General features: G+C 37.4%; 1 protein-coding gene across 1 annotated transcript; it reads left to right on the top strand.

The window, feature by feature from the left end:
• Positions 1 to 15,847: 15,847 nt before the first annotated feature.
• Positions 15,848 to 16,844, top strand: LOC107810970 (dehydration-responsive element-binding protein 3). Its single transcript, XM_016635802.2, has one exon. It carries the CDS (start codon positions 16,082 to 16,084, stop codon positions 16,679 to 16,681), a length of 600 nt encoding a protein of 199 aa, XP_016491288.1. The 5' UTR covers positions 15,848 to 16,081; the 3' UTR covers positions 16,682 to 16,844.
• Positions 16,845 to 17,551: the final 707 nt, after the last annotated feature.

Below are 17,551 nucleotides of genomic sequence, written 5' to 3'. Positions count from 1 at the left end.
GTGCCAGCCATCTTGTCAAGAATGTCATAAGCCTCATCATAAGACAACTTCATGAAGTTGCCCCCAGCAAGTTGGTTCACTATGCATTGGTTTGTTGTGTTAATGCCCCGGTAGAAAGTCTATTGGATCATCGCCTCAGTCATATCATTGTTGGGGCATTCCTTTACCATTTTTCTATAGCGCTCCCAAATCTCATGCAAAGGTTCAGTGGGCTCCTGCTTGAAAGCCAAAATTTCATCTCTCAATGCTGCCATATGCCCTGGTGAGAAAAATTTTGCAATGAACTTGTTCGCCAACTCATCCCAAGTAGTGATGGAATGGTTTGGAAGTCGCTCAAGCCAATCCAATGCCTTCCCTCTAAGTGAAAATGGGAAGAGTCTTAACTGAAGTGCTTCCTTGGACACATTAGTTTGCTTGCTCCCTTAAAAGGTATCCACGAACCCCTTGAGATGTTTGTAAGCATTTTGATTCGCAGTGCCCGTGAAATACCCACGCTGCTCCAGCAATGTCAGCATCACATTGGTAATTTGAAAATTACCTGAATCCGGGGTGGGACAATTGCACTTGCATAGCCTTGGTTTGGAAGCACTCGAGGAGCCGCTCTTGGAGGTGGTGGGGGAGGGTCTGGAATATTATCATTTGCCTGGCGGCCTCTCATTTGTCCTTGAGGCACAATAGGGACCTCATCATCAACATCGTCATCTACCTCCTCCCCCAGCAGAAGATCTCCAAGAGATGCGTTGTTTAAGTTTGTTGCCATTTAGTACCTGAAGTTGTGACACACACAAATTAGTAACACGGAAGGAAAGAAGAACAATACACAAAACTATTTAGATAGATAGCCAAAATTGTTAGCTCCCCGAAAACGGCACCAAAAAGTGATCGAGGCCAACCCTGTACTATTATAAAGTTGCAAGAGAGGTCGAACAAGCTTTTACCCCAGAAGGTCGGGATCGATTTCCACAGGGAGCTAGATATTGGAGTTGAGTTTTTATCTAAATGGGAGTTGTGTAATTGTTCCTAATTGCACTTCTAAACATTGTTGGTTTTGGTTTTACTTCTAATATTATACTACCACGATGCTAAATTAGGCTAGGTAAAGCTAAGATTAAACTATTGCAAGTTGTTCAAATAGATAAAAGGCACTAGGGTAGTGACTTTCTCCTAAGTGGTTAATTGACAGATTCTTAAGTCCAAGGCTAGATTGTCACATTTGGGGAGTAATATATAACCATTTTACGATTCTACTCACTCTATACCTCTTTGTAGTTCGAGTGATTTTGCCCGAATTGACTTTTTCAAGACCAATTGGGTATGCAAATTTGTGCAAGCAATTGAGGTTCAAGTCGGGTATTACTATCTCTAGGTTTAACCCTTTAATTGGGGCTATCAATCTCTTGAATACGACCCAATTCCTTGTTGGACCAATTTTATGGACTTAGGCTCTCTTTCTCAAGAAGAGTCAAAGTCTACTAGGCATAAACTAGTATTTGCAACCATTAATTCAACATTAAAACCCTAAATTAATCTAAATATCAAACACCCATAGACAATCAAGCATCAAAGCGCAAGACCCATCAATTACCCACACTAGGGTTGAGCCACAACCCTAGCTAATGAGTCTAGCTACTCATAATTATAGAAGAAAATCAAGAAATAGATGAAGAAAAACCCATAATAAATAATTACTAGATAAAACTTGAAGATTCAATGTTGAAACTAAGCTAAAATTACTCAAAATAATAAAAGAGGAGAAGTCACGAGCGCAGCTCTGTCCTAAAATCTATCTTATGACCTAAAAATGGGAAAAGAAACTATCTATACCAGGCTGAAAATTCTGGACAAAAATACCCCTGCGGGGCTAGTATGGACCGCACAAAATTGAATGCGGCCGCACTAAGGCGCTTGGCTTGAATAATCTCCTCTCTGAAGTTAGCCAGCGCGGACCGCACAAAATGCACCGCGGTCGCGATGGCTTCTATTGTGGACTGCACAAAATGGACCGCGAACCGCATTGGGCATAATCCTCCAATCGTCACCTATCTAAACTTTGGCTCTGCGAACCTCACGAAATCGAGTGCGGCCGCAATAAAATTAATGTGGTCCACACAAAGTCCTCTGCAGCCGCATTGCCTGGCTGACTGAGAAGCATACTCTCTGATCTTCATCTTTGCAGACCACACAAAATTGTATGCGGCTGCACTGACCCTATTTGACTGAGCTTGGTCTTGGTCTTGGTACTTGTGCAAGTTTCACTTATTTTTGAGCTGGTTTTTGACACCTTGTCACCTTGTTGATCCAACCTGCAATCAAGTACAACTATTGAGCCTTTGGGACTATTTTGTACACATTTCTAATCAAAACTTAAGCAAGTAGGAGTGTAAAATGCATCATAATCCCTAGTTATCAAGGTAAGCAACTACAGATGATTATAGGCAAGAAAGGACATCAAAAAGGTCCGTAATAAGCTCACAATTTTACGAAAGTCAAGGGTTCTCCCTAAGTACTACAACGAAAGACTAGATGAGGAGACAAGGAAGAAGGTTTCAACCTAAGCACAATGGCCTAAAGAGGAAATGGTCATGTAACAACAGTCTCGCAACAATATTGTAAGCACTCTAAAGGAAAGTGGAACATATCGTGGCTAATGAATGGGAAGTAAAATTAAAAGCAATATTCGAGATCATATAATCTGTATGAAAACTCTAGCAAATATAGGTACTGAGATAAGCTAAGTATGGACGCAACAAGGGGGCAGAAAGACCATGAAAAATAATAGCTTACATTGAAAGAAAGCTAAGATGGAACAAAAAAAATTATTTGATCAATGATCCAAAGTGGGTTACGTTATGAATGCAGTTAAGTGTTTGGAGTTTTATGCATGCAGCATATACGGTCATAGAAGATTCTGGTATACATTAAAAGAAAGAATTGAGCCCAGGACTTAGACACAAGATTAAATTGTTAAAGTATTGTATTATTCATATTCCTCAGAGACCATGAAAGGCTAAATAGAATAACTAATACCATGAACCATAGATCGAAAGATAGCTTAAGCCTATATAAAGGCTGATCAGAAGGAAGAGGAAACTGAAGAGTTACATTAACCAAGTAAATCAGGAGTCTAACTATTAGACCCAGAAAATTATAAAAATCATGATTGAGAACATTGCAGGATTACTCTTAATATCATAGGTACAAGAGAGGAAGTACAACAACCATATTCTATAACAATCCTACGATAAAGCCAGTTGGAAAAGTATAGGCCTCATAAGAAGTCAGTACGAAGCTCCCACTGGATTGTGTATGTATAGTGTTATAATAAGAGCTTCAAGTTGTGGATGTGAATTATACCTATGTGGAAGGGAGGTCATGAAAGAGATAGAAGATATGATGCGAGATTTTAAGGCAAAGGTAAGCAATGCACGAGATACTCAGATGCAGAAGGTTGGGAATAGTCCATATTTCGGATAAAAGTCTAGAAGAGCAGGGATTCAATATCCAGGAATGATAGCGGCATCGTCAGTGGCATATCTTCCAGCCTATGGTTTCTAGGTACTAAGAATCTAGTCGAGAGACCAAAGAAGAGTTGGAGATGATGTGATGTCTCGCTTGATGTTCCAGAATAACATAAGAAAATGTGTAGTGCAAGTTAGTTGAAGGAAGGTGGCAAATAATATAAATAGATATGTGTAGGTCGCAAGCTAAAGTATAGTAAAGTGACAAGGTTTTAGGAAGGCAGGAGTAAGGATAAGAAGAGGGCAAGTGAGAAGGTGACGAAAATGGATAAGTCCTCGGGATTAAGCCCATGAAAACAAAGGAGCTGATGGTTCCTCTAAGTTATAGAAAGCTCAATTTAGCCTGAATAAACTCAAAGGAGTCTAAGACTAGTAGCATTTAGAAGAGATGGGATGCTGCCCTAGTAGCAAAATGAGGGTGTAACTGTGATAGATGAAAGATGACGTGTAGGCCTTCGATTGAGTAATGATTTCAAGAATTGTACAAGATTAAAATACCCATGCAAGGTAAATCACATTGGGATGCTATGAAATACGATTATAGAAGCATAGTATCGTATAGCCCCCAGATGGATCAAGACAATCACTTCAAATGTTCTCCGATGAGACTAAGCCCTAACGACAGTGTTATATTAGAGATAAAGTTATCAATGATAGATAATACATCAACATTAAGGTGAATCGACAATGGATGGATAAAAGTCACAAAGTATGAGGTGGGATTAGGTCATCATTCTTAAGATGAAAAGAAATAAAGAAGCATTAAAGAATATAGATTTATACATATAGGCTAAGCAACGAGAGTAACCTGGACATGGTTGCAGACCACAGTAACAATAAGTCGAAGTATGAGTTATGGTATAGTATGACCAACCTAGATGCAGTGAAGTCATACGAATGGATAAACAAATCTATGAAATAAGGTATAACAATATTCGTAAGTTCAACAAAGTACCGAGTGAAGAACTTCAGTACACTTATAGATGCCAGAGATGGATTCTATTAAGCCTTGTATATGCTTACAAAGTAAGCCCTAGAGATTGGCTAAAAGCTGGAGGAAAAAGGAGAGAAGAGTCGCATAGGTACAGTTATAAGGTCAGTATCATACAGGTTGCATGATAGAAGGTAACGACAGTTACGAGATTGGAAGGATTCCGACCATAAGTCCTGGTATGAGAAAAAGGCCTAAAGGGGGGAATGCCCTGGCCTTTGGAATTATTCACAAAATAATTGCTTAGATGACAAGGAGAGTACTAAAGTATTCGAAAGGCATAAGTTATGAAAATGATAAGAGCATCAGTCAACATTCGAGGATGAATGTTCCAAAGGGGGGAATGATGTTACGCCCCGCAATATTACGTCAATATTATGTCTCGTGGTATTATATTACGATGATGCTACATCTTGCAGTATTATATTACGATGATGTTACGCCTTGCAGTATTATATTACGATGATGTTACGCTTCGCAGTATTAAATTATGATGATGTTGCACCCTGTAGTATTGTACATTGAATTTGTCTTAAGGTAATTGACATCAGTCCAAGGAAAATATTATTTGAAAATTATAAGGATTATGCTATTTCAAACAAGTGATGGGTAAATTCGTGAAGATGAGAGGAGAAGCAAGTCAAAAAAAATAAATTTTCGTCGAAGTATGACATTTTGGGATAAAATACGGTGCGAGCTAAATAACCGATATTTATGGACTAGTCTCATGCAAGATACCATATGACCATAATAGTAAGGTGTATAAAGTATATTAAAAGTACGTAGTATTTTATGTAATTTGAGATAATTCTTAATCATGTGGGTTATTGGTTAATTATTAGATTAGTGGGGGATTAATGAGTTAATTATGGAAAAGGTGAATTATTTGGATAAGGTTAAAGGCACCAAGTGGCAGCCCATGAAGTGGATAATAAATGCAATAAGTGACTCATACACTATGTAACAAGGTGTCACATTGTTAAAGCATACAAAGTGATTCACTTCTATTTAGCTTTCTTATAAAAGTTTGCATAATAATATCAAGTTATCTCAACACATGAAAGCTAATGGTTGCCTGTCCCTTTAAGATTAGAAGGTGTAAGCATATATTTCAGAAAGTTTTCATACGTTCTTTAACAATGGTTGGAGCTGGTGAATTGTCAAAATCATATATAATTCCATACAAGTTACATACGTGATTTTCTAGAATCAAATCTCATAAAAGGCTATTTAATACTTAGCAACATGAGATTTTGCGATTCTAAGGAAGTACGGTGCAATCTTTCTCAAGAATATCATATGGATTTTTCCTTGCTTTGATCCGTTGCTACGCGTTTTGTCGCAATTGACATGTATTAGAGGGATTTTCAAGAGAATCGGCTCAGGTATGTTAAGGTTGTCCCTTCTTTTTTTTGGCATGATCTATACGACACGAACGAAATGAGCAAATACACAACTTTTATAAATTACTCTATTTGTAGAAATGCTAGAGATGTGTATGCCCACAGTGGCCGAGACGATATGATGGGATGCCCTCAGAGGCATGATGATGTTATGAAACATGTACCTATGCATGACATGACATTCATATGTATATGCATGACACTATAATTTTTTTATGAAATACAGAATTATCCAGACTTATAGGCTAAGTCATTTACTCTATATTTCTTCCATGTCTGTTATGTGCCTTACATACTCGGTACATTATTCGTACTGACATCCCTTTTGCCTGGGGACGCTGCATTTCATGCCCGCAGGTCCCGATAGACAGGTCGAGAGCCCTCCAAGTAGGCTATCAGCTTAGCTAAAGGTGTTGGTGCACTCCATTTGCTTCGGAGTTGCTTGTTTGGTAGGTATGATTTAGACGTGTATTGTTCTTTATGAAAATTATGTATTCTTAGAGGCTTATAGACAGATGTCATGTACGTAAAAGATTGTATGGCCTTGTCGTCTTATGTTCAGTATACGAATAATTATTTTGATCTTATAGGCCCGTATGTCTTATGTATAAGTTGGTATCACATGTTATATTCTACTTATCTCACGGCCGCCTTCCGGCTCAGTTATTTTTGATAGTATGACATGAAAAGGTACGTTATGTTGGTGCTCACTTGAGTAAGGTACTAGGTGTCCGTCTCGGCCCATCGGTTTGGGTCGTGACATCAGATTCTTTAGTACTAAAATTGGCAAGGCAGAATACTATTGGCCTCGAATTGAGCAAGACGCCAAAGCTTTTGATCAACCAGCAGAACCATTACACTCAGCTTTGTCTCCATGGCCGTTCATGAAGTGGGGAATGGATATCATCGGACCACAACCGTCGGCCCCTACTAAGGTAAGGTTTCTTTTGATTTTAAATAACTATTTTTGTTAGTGGGATAAAGCGGGTCCTTATCAGAAGATCAGTGAATGTGAAGAGGTAGATTTCTTTTGGGAGAACATAATTTGCAGATTTGGTATACCAAAATAGATAGCCTACCACCAGGGCCCATAATTTATAGGCGCAAAGGTCATGAAGTTCTTTGAAGACTTGAAAATAAAAAGGATCACATCTTCGCCCTATCATCCGAGCGCAAATGGTCAAGTGGAATCAACGTACAAAGTGATTTTACAAATCTCAAAAAGAGATTGGAAGCATCTAAAGGCAAATGGCCCGAGGAGTTGCCAAGTTTATTATGGGTGTATAGAACAACGACCAAATCGAGCACGAGACAGACTCCTTTCTCCCTTATGTACGGAACAGAAGCCCTGATCCAGGTGGAAGTAGGGGAGCCTACCCTGAGATACTTCCAGGAAAATGAAGAAGCAGACAATGAAGCAATGTTGGCCAATTTGGAGCTGCTTGATGAACACAAGGACTTGGCGCATATATGGATGGCAGCTCAAAAATATAGAATAGAAAGATATTACAATCGAAGAGCCAATCTCCATCCATATTTTAAGTAAAGTAACTAAAAACACTCGGGAATTCAATTCAGGAAAGCCAGGTCCAACATGGGAAGGCCTTACCTGGTTTCAGCTATCACCGAAAAAGGATCATACGAGTTGGAGAATTAAGATGGAGAAAAGTTGCCAAGCAACTGGAATGTGGCACACCTCAAGAGATACTATTGCTGATGAACATCACATGTACTGAAAGTATGTGCTGCACTCTTTTTTCCTTCATCTAGTTTTTGTCCCAATTGGGTTTTTCTGGAAAGGTTTTTAACTAAGTAGCAATGGAAAGCATACTACAAAGGAAGTTTCAATAGTAGCAATAAGACCTTTTAATAACAAGGCACACAAGTGAAGAACCACTCCAGAGCGGTTAGATAATCTTTTGCTTAGTAGCAAAGTTCCAACCGGGAAGTTAACTTTGTTGTCGAACAAAGATTACCCGACCGTTCACAAGTGCAAATCACTAGGGTATGTTAGATAGTCTTTGGATCGATAGCATAAATTCCTAATGGGAAGTGAAGTTTGTTACCGGACTGAAGATTATCTAGCAATTCATTAGTGGAATTCTCGAAGGTGTAAAACTTCCAGTATTCAAACACGCATTCTTTGCATTCGAACACTGGGGCAACGATATGGGGATACAGAAACATCAACTGCTACTTCGACCGGAATATGAAACCCGGAAGCATAATTATATCATCAGGACTGGTGGCTGCGCAGTCAACCCCATAGAAACAAGTTGTACAAGTTAGTCGCACGAAATAACAATTTCTTTCTAGCACAATGAATGCTTGTGTATTTTTGAAAATGAAAGGAATAAAGCAAATTCCTTTTACTTCTATCTTGTTTCTTGTCTGAACGATGAATTGATTTTCTCATTTGAAAGTTAAACAAGTAATTCAAATGCTAGTATCGTAATGAACTGGAGACGTCCTCTTGAAAAGCATCGTAAACATAAGAGGGCCCTCTCTTATGAAAACACTCACGATAAAGGGTTGATTTCAGAAGAACTTGTGCCCGAGATCTAAAAACTTTCAGGGGAAATTACACCCAAAGCCTTGAACAATCAGACGCAAACAATAATACTTGCATAAAACACTTAAACGAAGAAGGACATAAAGATAAATGTTTAAACAAAAGTACGCAGAAAGGAAAACTCATACAATACTTGAGCAAAAGATGTTTTTATTTACAATGAATGTACCAAATGGCACAAGTACAAAAGTTGGAAAAAGAAATGGAAATCTAAGTTGCTTCATCTCTGGAACCCGAAGGAATATAAGCATTCGCGCCTCCAGGAAGAGTGGGTAGATTCGCCCCCGGCTCGATGTCTTGGCCTTCATCATTTTAACCTTTAGCATCATTGCCTTCTAGTTTCTCTTTAGTTCTCGATAATTTGGAACAAGAACCTAAAGAATCGGAAGCATCAGGCATGGCCAGAAGATCCCTTTTAGCATTTGACTCCAGCTCTCGGGCTTTAGACATTTCGACATCAAAGTCAATGACACCCGTTTTAGCCTTTTCCAAGGTTTTTTTCTTCATGTTGTACATAAAATTTATTTTTTCAACAACGTGGGAAGCCGCTCGGCGGTTGAGTTCTTCTTGAAGTTGGCCAACCTCGACAGAAAGATTTTCTCGCGCGGATCTAATGGACCTGAGGCCAACATTGTGATCATGGATAGTAGCGCTGAAAAGTCTGTTATGCTCGATGGTCTTCTTATACTTCTTATTTAATTGGGCATATTTCACCCCGACGGCAGCAAGATCTTCAATTTTGGAGTTCAAGGCCGCGTCCAAATTATTTAATCTTTCAACGGAGGCAGCCTTGCGATCGGATGCAGCAAGAACAGAACTAATGGACTTCAGCCCATTGGCCCTAGCCTTTTCAAACTAAACCCTCAATGGGGCAATATCTTAGCTAAGGGTCTTAGCTTCTTGCTCGCTTTGCTGCAACCGAGCATCTATCACAACAACTCAACAGCTTTAGCTTCCAGTTAAGAAAGGCGAGCAGAAATTTGGTCCTGCTCGGCCAAAAGTTGATCCTGCTCAGAGGTAAGTTCCTCCTTATCTCGAATCAACCTTTGAAGGACCGCGAAATCAAGAAAATTGGCCTGCGAAACAATAAAGGCAAACTTAAAATACTACTATATCAAAGATAGAAGAGATAACAAAGGAAACGAAGAGTATCTGATGTGGTGTTGTGCATATCATATCACAACACTTCTATCTTTGATATCACTACTATATCAAAGATAGAAGAGATAACAAAGGAAGCGAAGAGTATCAGTTGCAGTGTTGTGCATAACACTGTTCAATAAACACTTTCCTGAGAGATCTTGTATCTCTTTCCTATCTTTTTTTGAAGCCAAAGGCTTCATATAGTTGACAAGTTCCACCGGCCGGGACATCAGATTGCATCCGGTTGAGACCAAGAGAGTAACACTCTTCCTCTTTTGTGGATTTTCTGAGGGAGCGGCATAAAATTTTGCCCCAGGTTCCCATGAACTGGGGACTGAGGGAGAGAAACATCCTCTTCTCGGACAGATGAGGCCGGTGGAGATGATGTAGCAGTTGCTGATGGTAGATGAAGAGTTGGTGAAGAAGGAGATAAAGCTAATGGCATTGAGAGGTGAGAAGTGGCTGCGGCAAGCGTAGTGCTGTTTATTGGTTGCTCGTCAACCGAAGATGGCATTGGCTCGGTACTCAGCCTCACGGTACCGGGAGCAACTACTGAGATCCGATAATGAGAGTTGGCATTTTCCACCATTTCAAAATCCCCCAGAGTGCCAAGGCATTGTCCTCGGTTGGTGTAACTAACTCAACAGATTGAGCAGTTTGTAGAGTTGAGGAAGGTCGTCGTCTTCTATGTATAGAAGCCTCCTCCTCGTTGGCTTCCCCATCATCGTCAATCATCACAGTGTCTATGGTCGGCCCAAGCGAGGGGCTCGTCACCACAACATCCGGAGACGACTTAGGAGCAGCATTCTTTGTGCTCTTACTCTTTCCCCCGGATACGAAGAACGTCTTCTCCTTGATTGTTTGTTCTCTGGTCGAGGACTCCGAGAAGAAGCACTTACACCAGAAGCAAGCCCGGAGATACCTATCTGTGTAAAGGCCTCCAGCAGCAGCCTCGATACATCAGCATGATTAGCCAAAATGTCCTCCTCGGGGATGACAATTTATCCCTAGGGTAGACCTGAATTCAATAGAAGAGAAGGGCCAAACAACCACCTTATACGAAAAGGTAAAACCCACCGAGTTTCTGGACCCATTGGACCAAGCTTTGAACCTTATGTAGAACCCACCGAGTTGATGAAATAAATAAAAGAATAAGGGTCAATAACAATGAGGAATGATCTTTAACGGAAGAAAAGAATTAATGGTGGACTTACGAGTACAGTTCCATAACTCTGAAAAGGCTGGATCTGTGGCTGGGATGATGTCACTAGTGGCGATTGAAACAAACCATTCCATCCGCCCACGGTCGTTGTCATCATCCATGCTGGATAGAAGAACATGATTGCCATGATTACTGAAATTTATTATTCTCCCGTGGAAGATCTTGGGGGAATAGAGGTTCATCACTCGAGCTAGGGATAACTTTTCTCCCATCTCTTGGCACAGGCACTGAAGACAAGCGATTGTCCTCCACACGGAAGAACTTAATTGTGCCAAGCACATCTGGTAGCTGAGGCAGAACTACACGATGATGGAGTTAAGCTCTCCACTTAAAGAAAACGCTCCCAAAGTGAAGGGATGCGTGTGGAACTACATAAAACCCTTCTTGGGTAAAGTTATTTACTCTGCCAGGTCGGAATCGATAATGTCCAAATATTGACAGTGATAGTCTTCTTTCACAACAGGAATACTGGAAGGACAGATAAAAGAAGGGTATACGCTAACATCCCACGTACGAGGGTGAGTAGAAGGATTCTTTTCTTCAAAATCTTTGGTAGTAAACTCACCGTATAGGGAGAAGCATCATCATCTTTACTTTTGTTCTTCGAATAACTATGATTTCTTAAAGAAGAGGCTATTTTTTATCAGAAGAAAGGTTTTTCCTCAAAGAAGAAAGTTAAAGAAAGATTAAAAATGAAGTACGAGTTGAGTAAAGAAAGTTTGAGAAAATTTAGAGTATTATGAAGTGCAAATGAAGGAGGTTGGTGCGTATAAGTAAAGGTATATGCGGCTAAACTCGTGGCCATAAATTACCTCGATAACCGGCAAAAGTGATACTAAATCGTGGGATGAAGCGTGTTCTGAGCATTAAATGCGGAGAGACGTGTGTCTAATCAACCGTCAGAAACTTTTTAGAGGGGGTCAGTGAATTTCCCGCCAAAGAGGGTGTTTCTACCAACTTTCTAGTGACACAAAGTTATGCCACCGGAAGGCAGATGGACTATCTGTGTAAGGTAAAATATGTTTATATTAAATGATCGCATGAGGAAGTGACACGTGGAGCCGAAGACAGAAGATAATTAAATTCAAAGGCAACGATCCCTTTTACCAGGGAGAATGATACTCATAAAGATAAAGTAAATGCATGTCACCCGATAATATTTAAGGAGGAATATTCTACAGCATTAAGTACATAGCCCGTTACAAGGAATATGACATTCACTTTATGTTGTTACACATTTTTCAACGGTCCTCCTAATTGACATTAAATAAAGGCTTTATTTAAGTTAACTCTCTCTAAAAAAAAAAAACACTTGTCTTTCGGCCTTTTAAGTTAACTCTCTCTATAAAAAAAAAAAGGTAGAAATATGACACTTTTTAGATTGTTTTTTTAACTTATGACCCTCGTATTCTCCGTGGACAGAACAGTAAGGTCAAATATTAAAAATATTTTCTACAAGGCAAGTGAAGGGCAATACTTATTAAACCAAAAGTTAGGTACAAAGGGCAACTAGGGATAAAAGTTCAAGACTATCCAGTTTGAGGCTACTTGTGTACTTCACCCCTCCTCCCCTACTTGGGTCCAGGCCCCTAAGGCCTTTTCTAGTAGCCCGAACGATGATCGCTAGCCTCGCCAATACCCAACGAATTCTTTACTAACTTTCACTTTCTCTCCAATACTTCCTTACTTTCTAATCTTTCTTTTGTTTTTTCTTTTCTCGCTAATTGTTAGTAATAAAATGTGGATCACGTTCTTCAGAAAATGACAGTGACTTCAGGAGCAGAGTAGGTCCGATTGTTCCTTCTCAAATTACTCCAAATTTTGATTGTCAGAATGGAGAAAGATGCTTGTTCAAGACAAGTGTCTCTTTTATCGAAGTAGCTACTAAAAATAAACAAATATTGTGCTGTCACGAGAAGTTTTATTTTGTATCTCGTATAACTGACACTAGTTGTATGAGACTCCTTTTTGTCTCACAAATTTGTGGACCCCAATCTTATACTTCTGAGTCCACAAAAATCTAGGCCCACAAAATTATAAAATAAAAAAATTACTTCATACAACTAGTGTCAGTTGTATGAGACTATAAGCAAAATAGAATATGCCATAAGTAGAACAGGAAAAAAGAGAGATTGCAGAATAACATCGATTTTCTACTAGTTGCTACTTTTCGATAGTGATGGACTTGGTCGAAATATGTTTTTGAAGAAAACTACAACTTGATTCGGATTTTACTCTCATTTCATATACTTAATCTTACTTTAATTAATCAGAAGTCAACGAAAAACCACCGTTATGCATTCATTTGTCACTAATAGATGTGTCAATGGATATTTAAAAATCGATTAAACTAACCGAACCGTACCGTACCGAACCGATTTTTAAGTTTCTTTTAATAAAATTATAGGTTTTTATATAAATCTATAACCGTACCGATAATAGGGTAGGTTTTTTATTTTATGATAAATCGAAAAAATACCGAGCCGTACCGAATAAATTTACATGTGAAAAATATATTTATACATTAAGTTCAAAAATAATAAATTAATATTAAATTTTCCTTGGGTCTTAGAATTATGAAAACAATTACAAGCCAACAAGTAATAATCGCAAAACATAATTCTCAAACCTATTATGCTACTCCCATTGAAACTAAATTATTTCCAGCATATTCACTAGCAAGAACAAGGTAGTTTGGCGGTTATGAGTAGCAAACTACAATGTATTGATTATGTTTCCTTTCATATGATTTAGATTTATCTTTTTGAATATTTAATCTTCTATAGACTTTATTCTTGAGTCTCAATTCCTCTTGGTTAATATCTTTCTACTCGTGTGATTTATATTTTCTTTATATTAATTTGTTTAGTTTATTTTACGTTATTGTAGAGTAATTGATGGATCTATACTCTAGCCATCTTTTATATTTTCTTAATTCATCATCCTTTAAAATGTAAAAATATCTAGAGAGTTTTGTTAAGTCCTATAAAAGTATGTATGTTATTGCAGTCTACTTCTACTAGTGACTTTTATATGATATTTAAAAAAATATCGAAACTTAACCGAACCGTACTGATACCAAAGAGGAACCGATATAATTGGGACGGTTTCGAAAAATCTAATTTTGGTTATACATAATAGAATAACCGAAAAATTGGTATGGTACAAAATTTATAAAATAATCTGCCGAACCGAACCATTAATACAGTCGCGTACGTAAGATTTTTCATAAGTGGTATCACTATTTCTAGTAAAAGGATCGTAACAGTCAAAAAATATTTTGCAAAGCCAAGGGAGTTCAAACCCAAGACCTCTCACATAATACTTGAAGCCAACAACCACTAGACTGCTAAGATGTTTTGTTGCAAGTGGTATCACTTTTAATAGTTTTATCTTGTATTTTCGTTTTACTTATTATTTTTATATATATAAATAGTAAAAAATTTCGACGAAGCAGTATCTTGTGACACCGCTTGCCACCATGTAAATACGACCTTGCATTGACACCCCTAGTCGCTAATGTGACATCCTATTTATTTCTTTAATCATCAAGGAAATAAAATTTAAAATATAAAGATTTCCTCGATGCCTCGCATTCATTCGTCACTATTTTTACATACTATTTATTTTGGAAAATTATTTGGAAATTTTAGTGAAGGAATGTCGATAGAGGAAATAAATTGTGTTTAGAACTAGGAGGTAGCTTTTCAGCATAGTAAGGAGATGGGGCACATTCTGAAATTTGAACACGTGTAAGAGACAAAAGTATAATGGTTCTATCTATACATATAGAGAAGTTTTATTTCATGTCTCATGCAACTTACATTAGTTGTATAAGGCTCTTTTTTGTCTCACAAATTTGTGGACCCCAATCTTACACTTCTGGGTTCACAGAAATCTGGATCCACAAAATTGTAAGACAAAAAAATTATCTCTTACAACTATTGTCAATTATATAAGACACAAAATAAAATTTTCCACACATATATATAGACCTATGAATTCAATGAAAATACGTGGATGGTTTTGATTTCAAGCTACAAAAAGCTACATTAAAGAATGGAGTTTTATTGAGCTTTTTGGGACCCCTTTCGCCATGATAGATGACTCATCCTTCTTGTTGGTCCCGTTACACTAGGAGTCGCTCTAATACATTGTATTTTTGTAATGGTGCTTTGGTTTTAATTTTTTTTTTTATATTTTATATTTTTTACTTAATTCTTAATCTCATAGTTTTCTTATCATTGAATTGTCATAATACTTTAAAATTACAAGTTGTGAAGGTACTTCTAGCATGCAACAAAAGTTTTTTCCTCTTCTTAAATTTTGTGTTCAGACAAACTATATTATATAAGTAAAATATAACAAAATAGCATATTATAAAATATAATTATTCATAAGAAGTGAAATTAATAACTAAAAACATAAAGGCCAAGTATAAAACATGTTAATTACATACTATATACATAAGTTATTTTAAATTACATCGGCGGAAGGGGGGATGGTAACTATATACATAAGTTACCATCAAAGGATGTGGTGCAGTGGATGGAACCGCTGTTTCCTTAATCAGAGGTCTCGAGTTCAAGCCATGGGTATGAAAAAATCCTTGGTAAGGAGCGTTTTCCCTTTAATAGGGCCTTACACAGCGCGAATTCGAATATAGTCAGGTTGCAATGCGAGTACCGAATACCAAATGGGAAATCAAAAAAATTATATACAATAAGTTAAATCATTTTAAAATGGTACATTGGTAGGCTGGTCGGCTAATCGTCACCAATGGAAGTTATAAGGTGTTATTTTTTAATTTTAACGTTTAAAGTTAACAGCAGAAAATATTAATCATTTTATATACATCTAATCTTTTGTTGTTTATCTAAATTATTGTCGTTTTAAACATTTTTTTTTCGACGTCGTTGTAAACTGACTAATGATAATTCTATACACTACATATATAAATATAAAGCTTGTTTATAATTATTATAACCAGTCTATTTCTCTATCCTTCTTCACTCTATTTGAAAACACACTCCTCCTTCCCTGTCTCTCTCTCCCGTCAAACGGCAACTTCAACTTTTGTCCTCATTTTTCTCTTCTACAGAAAAGTGAACTGTCAAAATACACACAGTCACACACTGATTTTTTTTCTCCTCCTCCTCCTCTGTTTTGACATTCAATAAATACTCACACTCATCCAAAAAGGCATACATTAATCAGAAAATACACAGTAGAATGACGAAGCGAAAAATAAAACAGAGTTCTAATACTGGAAATAGACACCCAGTTTATAGAGGAGTTCGTATGAGAAGTTGGGGCAAATGGGTATCTGAAATACGTGAACCGTGTAAGAAATCACGTATTTGGCTCGGCACTTACTCTACACCAGAAATGGCGGCTAGAGCACACGATGTAGCCGCATTGAGTATTAAAAAAAACTCATCTATTCTAAATTTCCCTCATCTAGTTAACTCATTGCCTCGTCCAATTTCACTATCACCAAGAGATGTTCAAGCTGCTGCAGCTAAAGCAGCTTCAATGGAGGAGCCAATTATTAGTTCTATCTCTTCTTCAAATTCTTCTTCATCTTCTGACCTTACATTGGAGACAATAACATCAGCATCAGACGTCGAGTTGGGTGAAATTATAGAACTTCCTAGTTTGGAGGGAAGCTTTGACTCGGACGAGTCGAAGACCGAGTTGAGGTTAAGTGACTCAGTTGACGGTTGGCTGTACGCACCGTGGTGGGCGCCAAGCGACTTTGGTGAGTATTTACTTGAGCAAGACGCCGTTGGAGAGAGTTTAATTCTTCGCAACTTTGAGAGGCAGAAATAAACTTTTATCATAATATTGATCAAAGTCCAAAGAGTGGTGTGAGTTTTTTTTTTTTTTTTTTCCTTTTCTGTTTTAAACATTTGGATAATTTCTACGATTCAGTCAACTAGTCATATGAGTTTGTATGTAAATAATGTAATATACTGCTTCTGTTCCTTTTTAACTCTTTTCACGTCTTTTAAAAAAATACTCTCCATTCATTTTTAATTGACACGTTTTGATTTTTCAGGCACCTTAAAAAATATAAATAAAGTACACAATTTATCATTATACTCATATTAATTGATGCATATTTTATTGAACTTGAGAAAATAAGTTAAAATAAGTAATAAATATTATCGGTATAACTGGAAAAAAAATTATCTTCTCTTGATATGTGTAAAGTGACAAGTAAAATAAAAATTTATTTTTAGTATACATGTCAAGTAAAAGTGAACGGAGAAAATACAAAGTATGATTTATTAAGTTATTCCTATTAAAAGCTTTTTTCAGAATTGAGCAATATTTAATTTTTTTAATATTAAGGGTATAGTTGGAACAATAAAAAGATTTAGTCTTGAAATTCTAAAATAATAATTAATTATTTTAGATTAAATGTTTGAGTAAAAGCGATAACTAAAATGGGACGGATAGAACATACCAGAATACTTTACACATATTTATGAACGTATATACTTTTACTAATTAACCTACAGCAAGTGTAGGGCCTTCACCACCAAAGGATGTGGTGCAATGAATGAGACTGGTTCTCTCTTAATCATAGGTCTCGGGTTAGAGCTTTGGGTATGGAAAAATCTTTGGTAAGGAGCGCTTTCTCCCGAGTGGGGCTCTACACGACGCAAATCTGAATATAATCGGGCTCCAATACAA

This window comes from Nicotiana tabacum, chromosome 8 (assembly GCF_000715075.1).
Source record: "Nicotiana tabacum cultivar K326 chromosome 8, ASM71507v2, whole genome shotgun sequence".
Taxonomy (NCBI): domain Eukaryota; kingdom Viridiplantae; phylum Streptophyta; class Magnoliopsida; order Solanales; family Solanaceae; genus Nicotiana; species Nicotiana tabacum.
The sequence above is the reverse complement of the archived record's forward strand: the minus strand, read 5'-3'. Positions and strand labels throughout refer to the sequence as shown.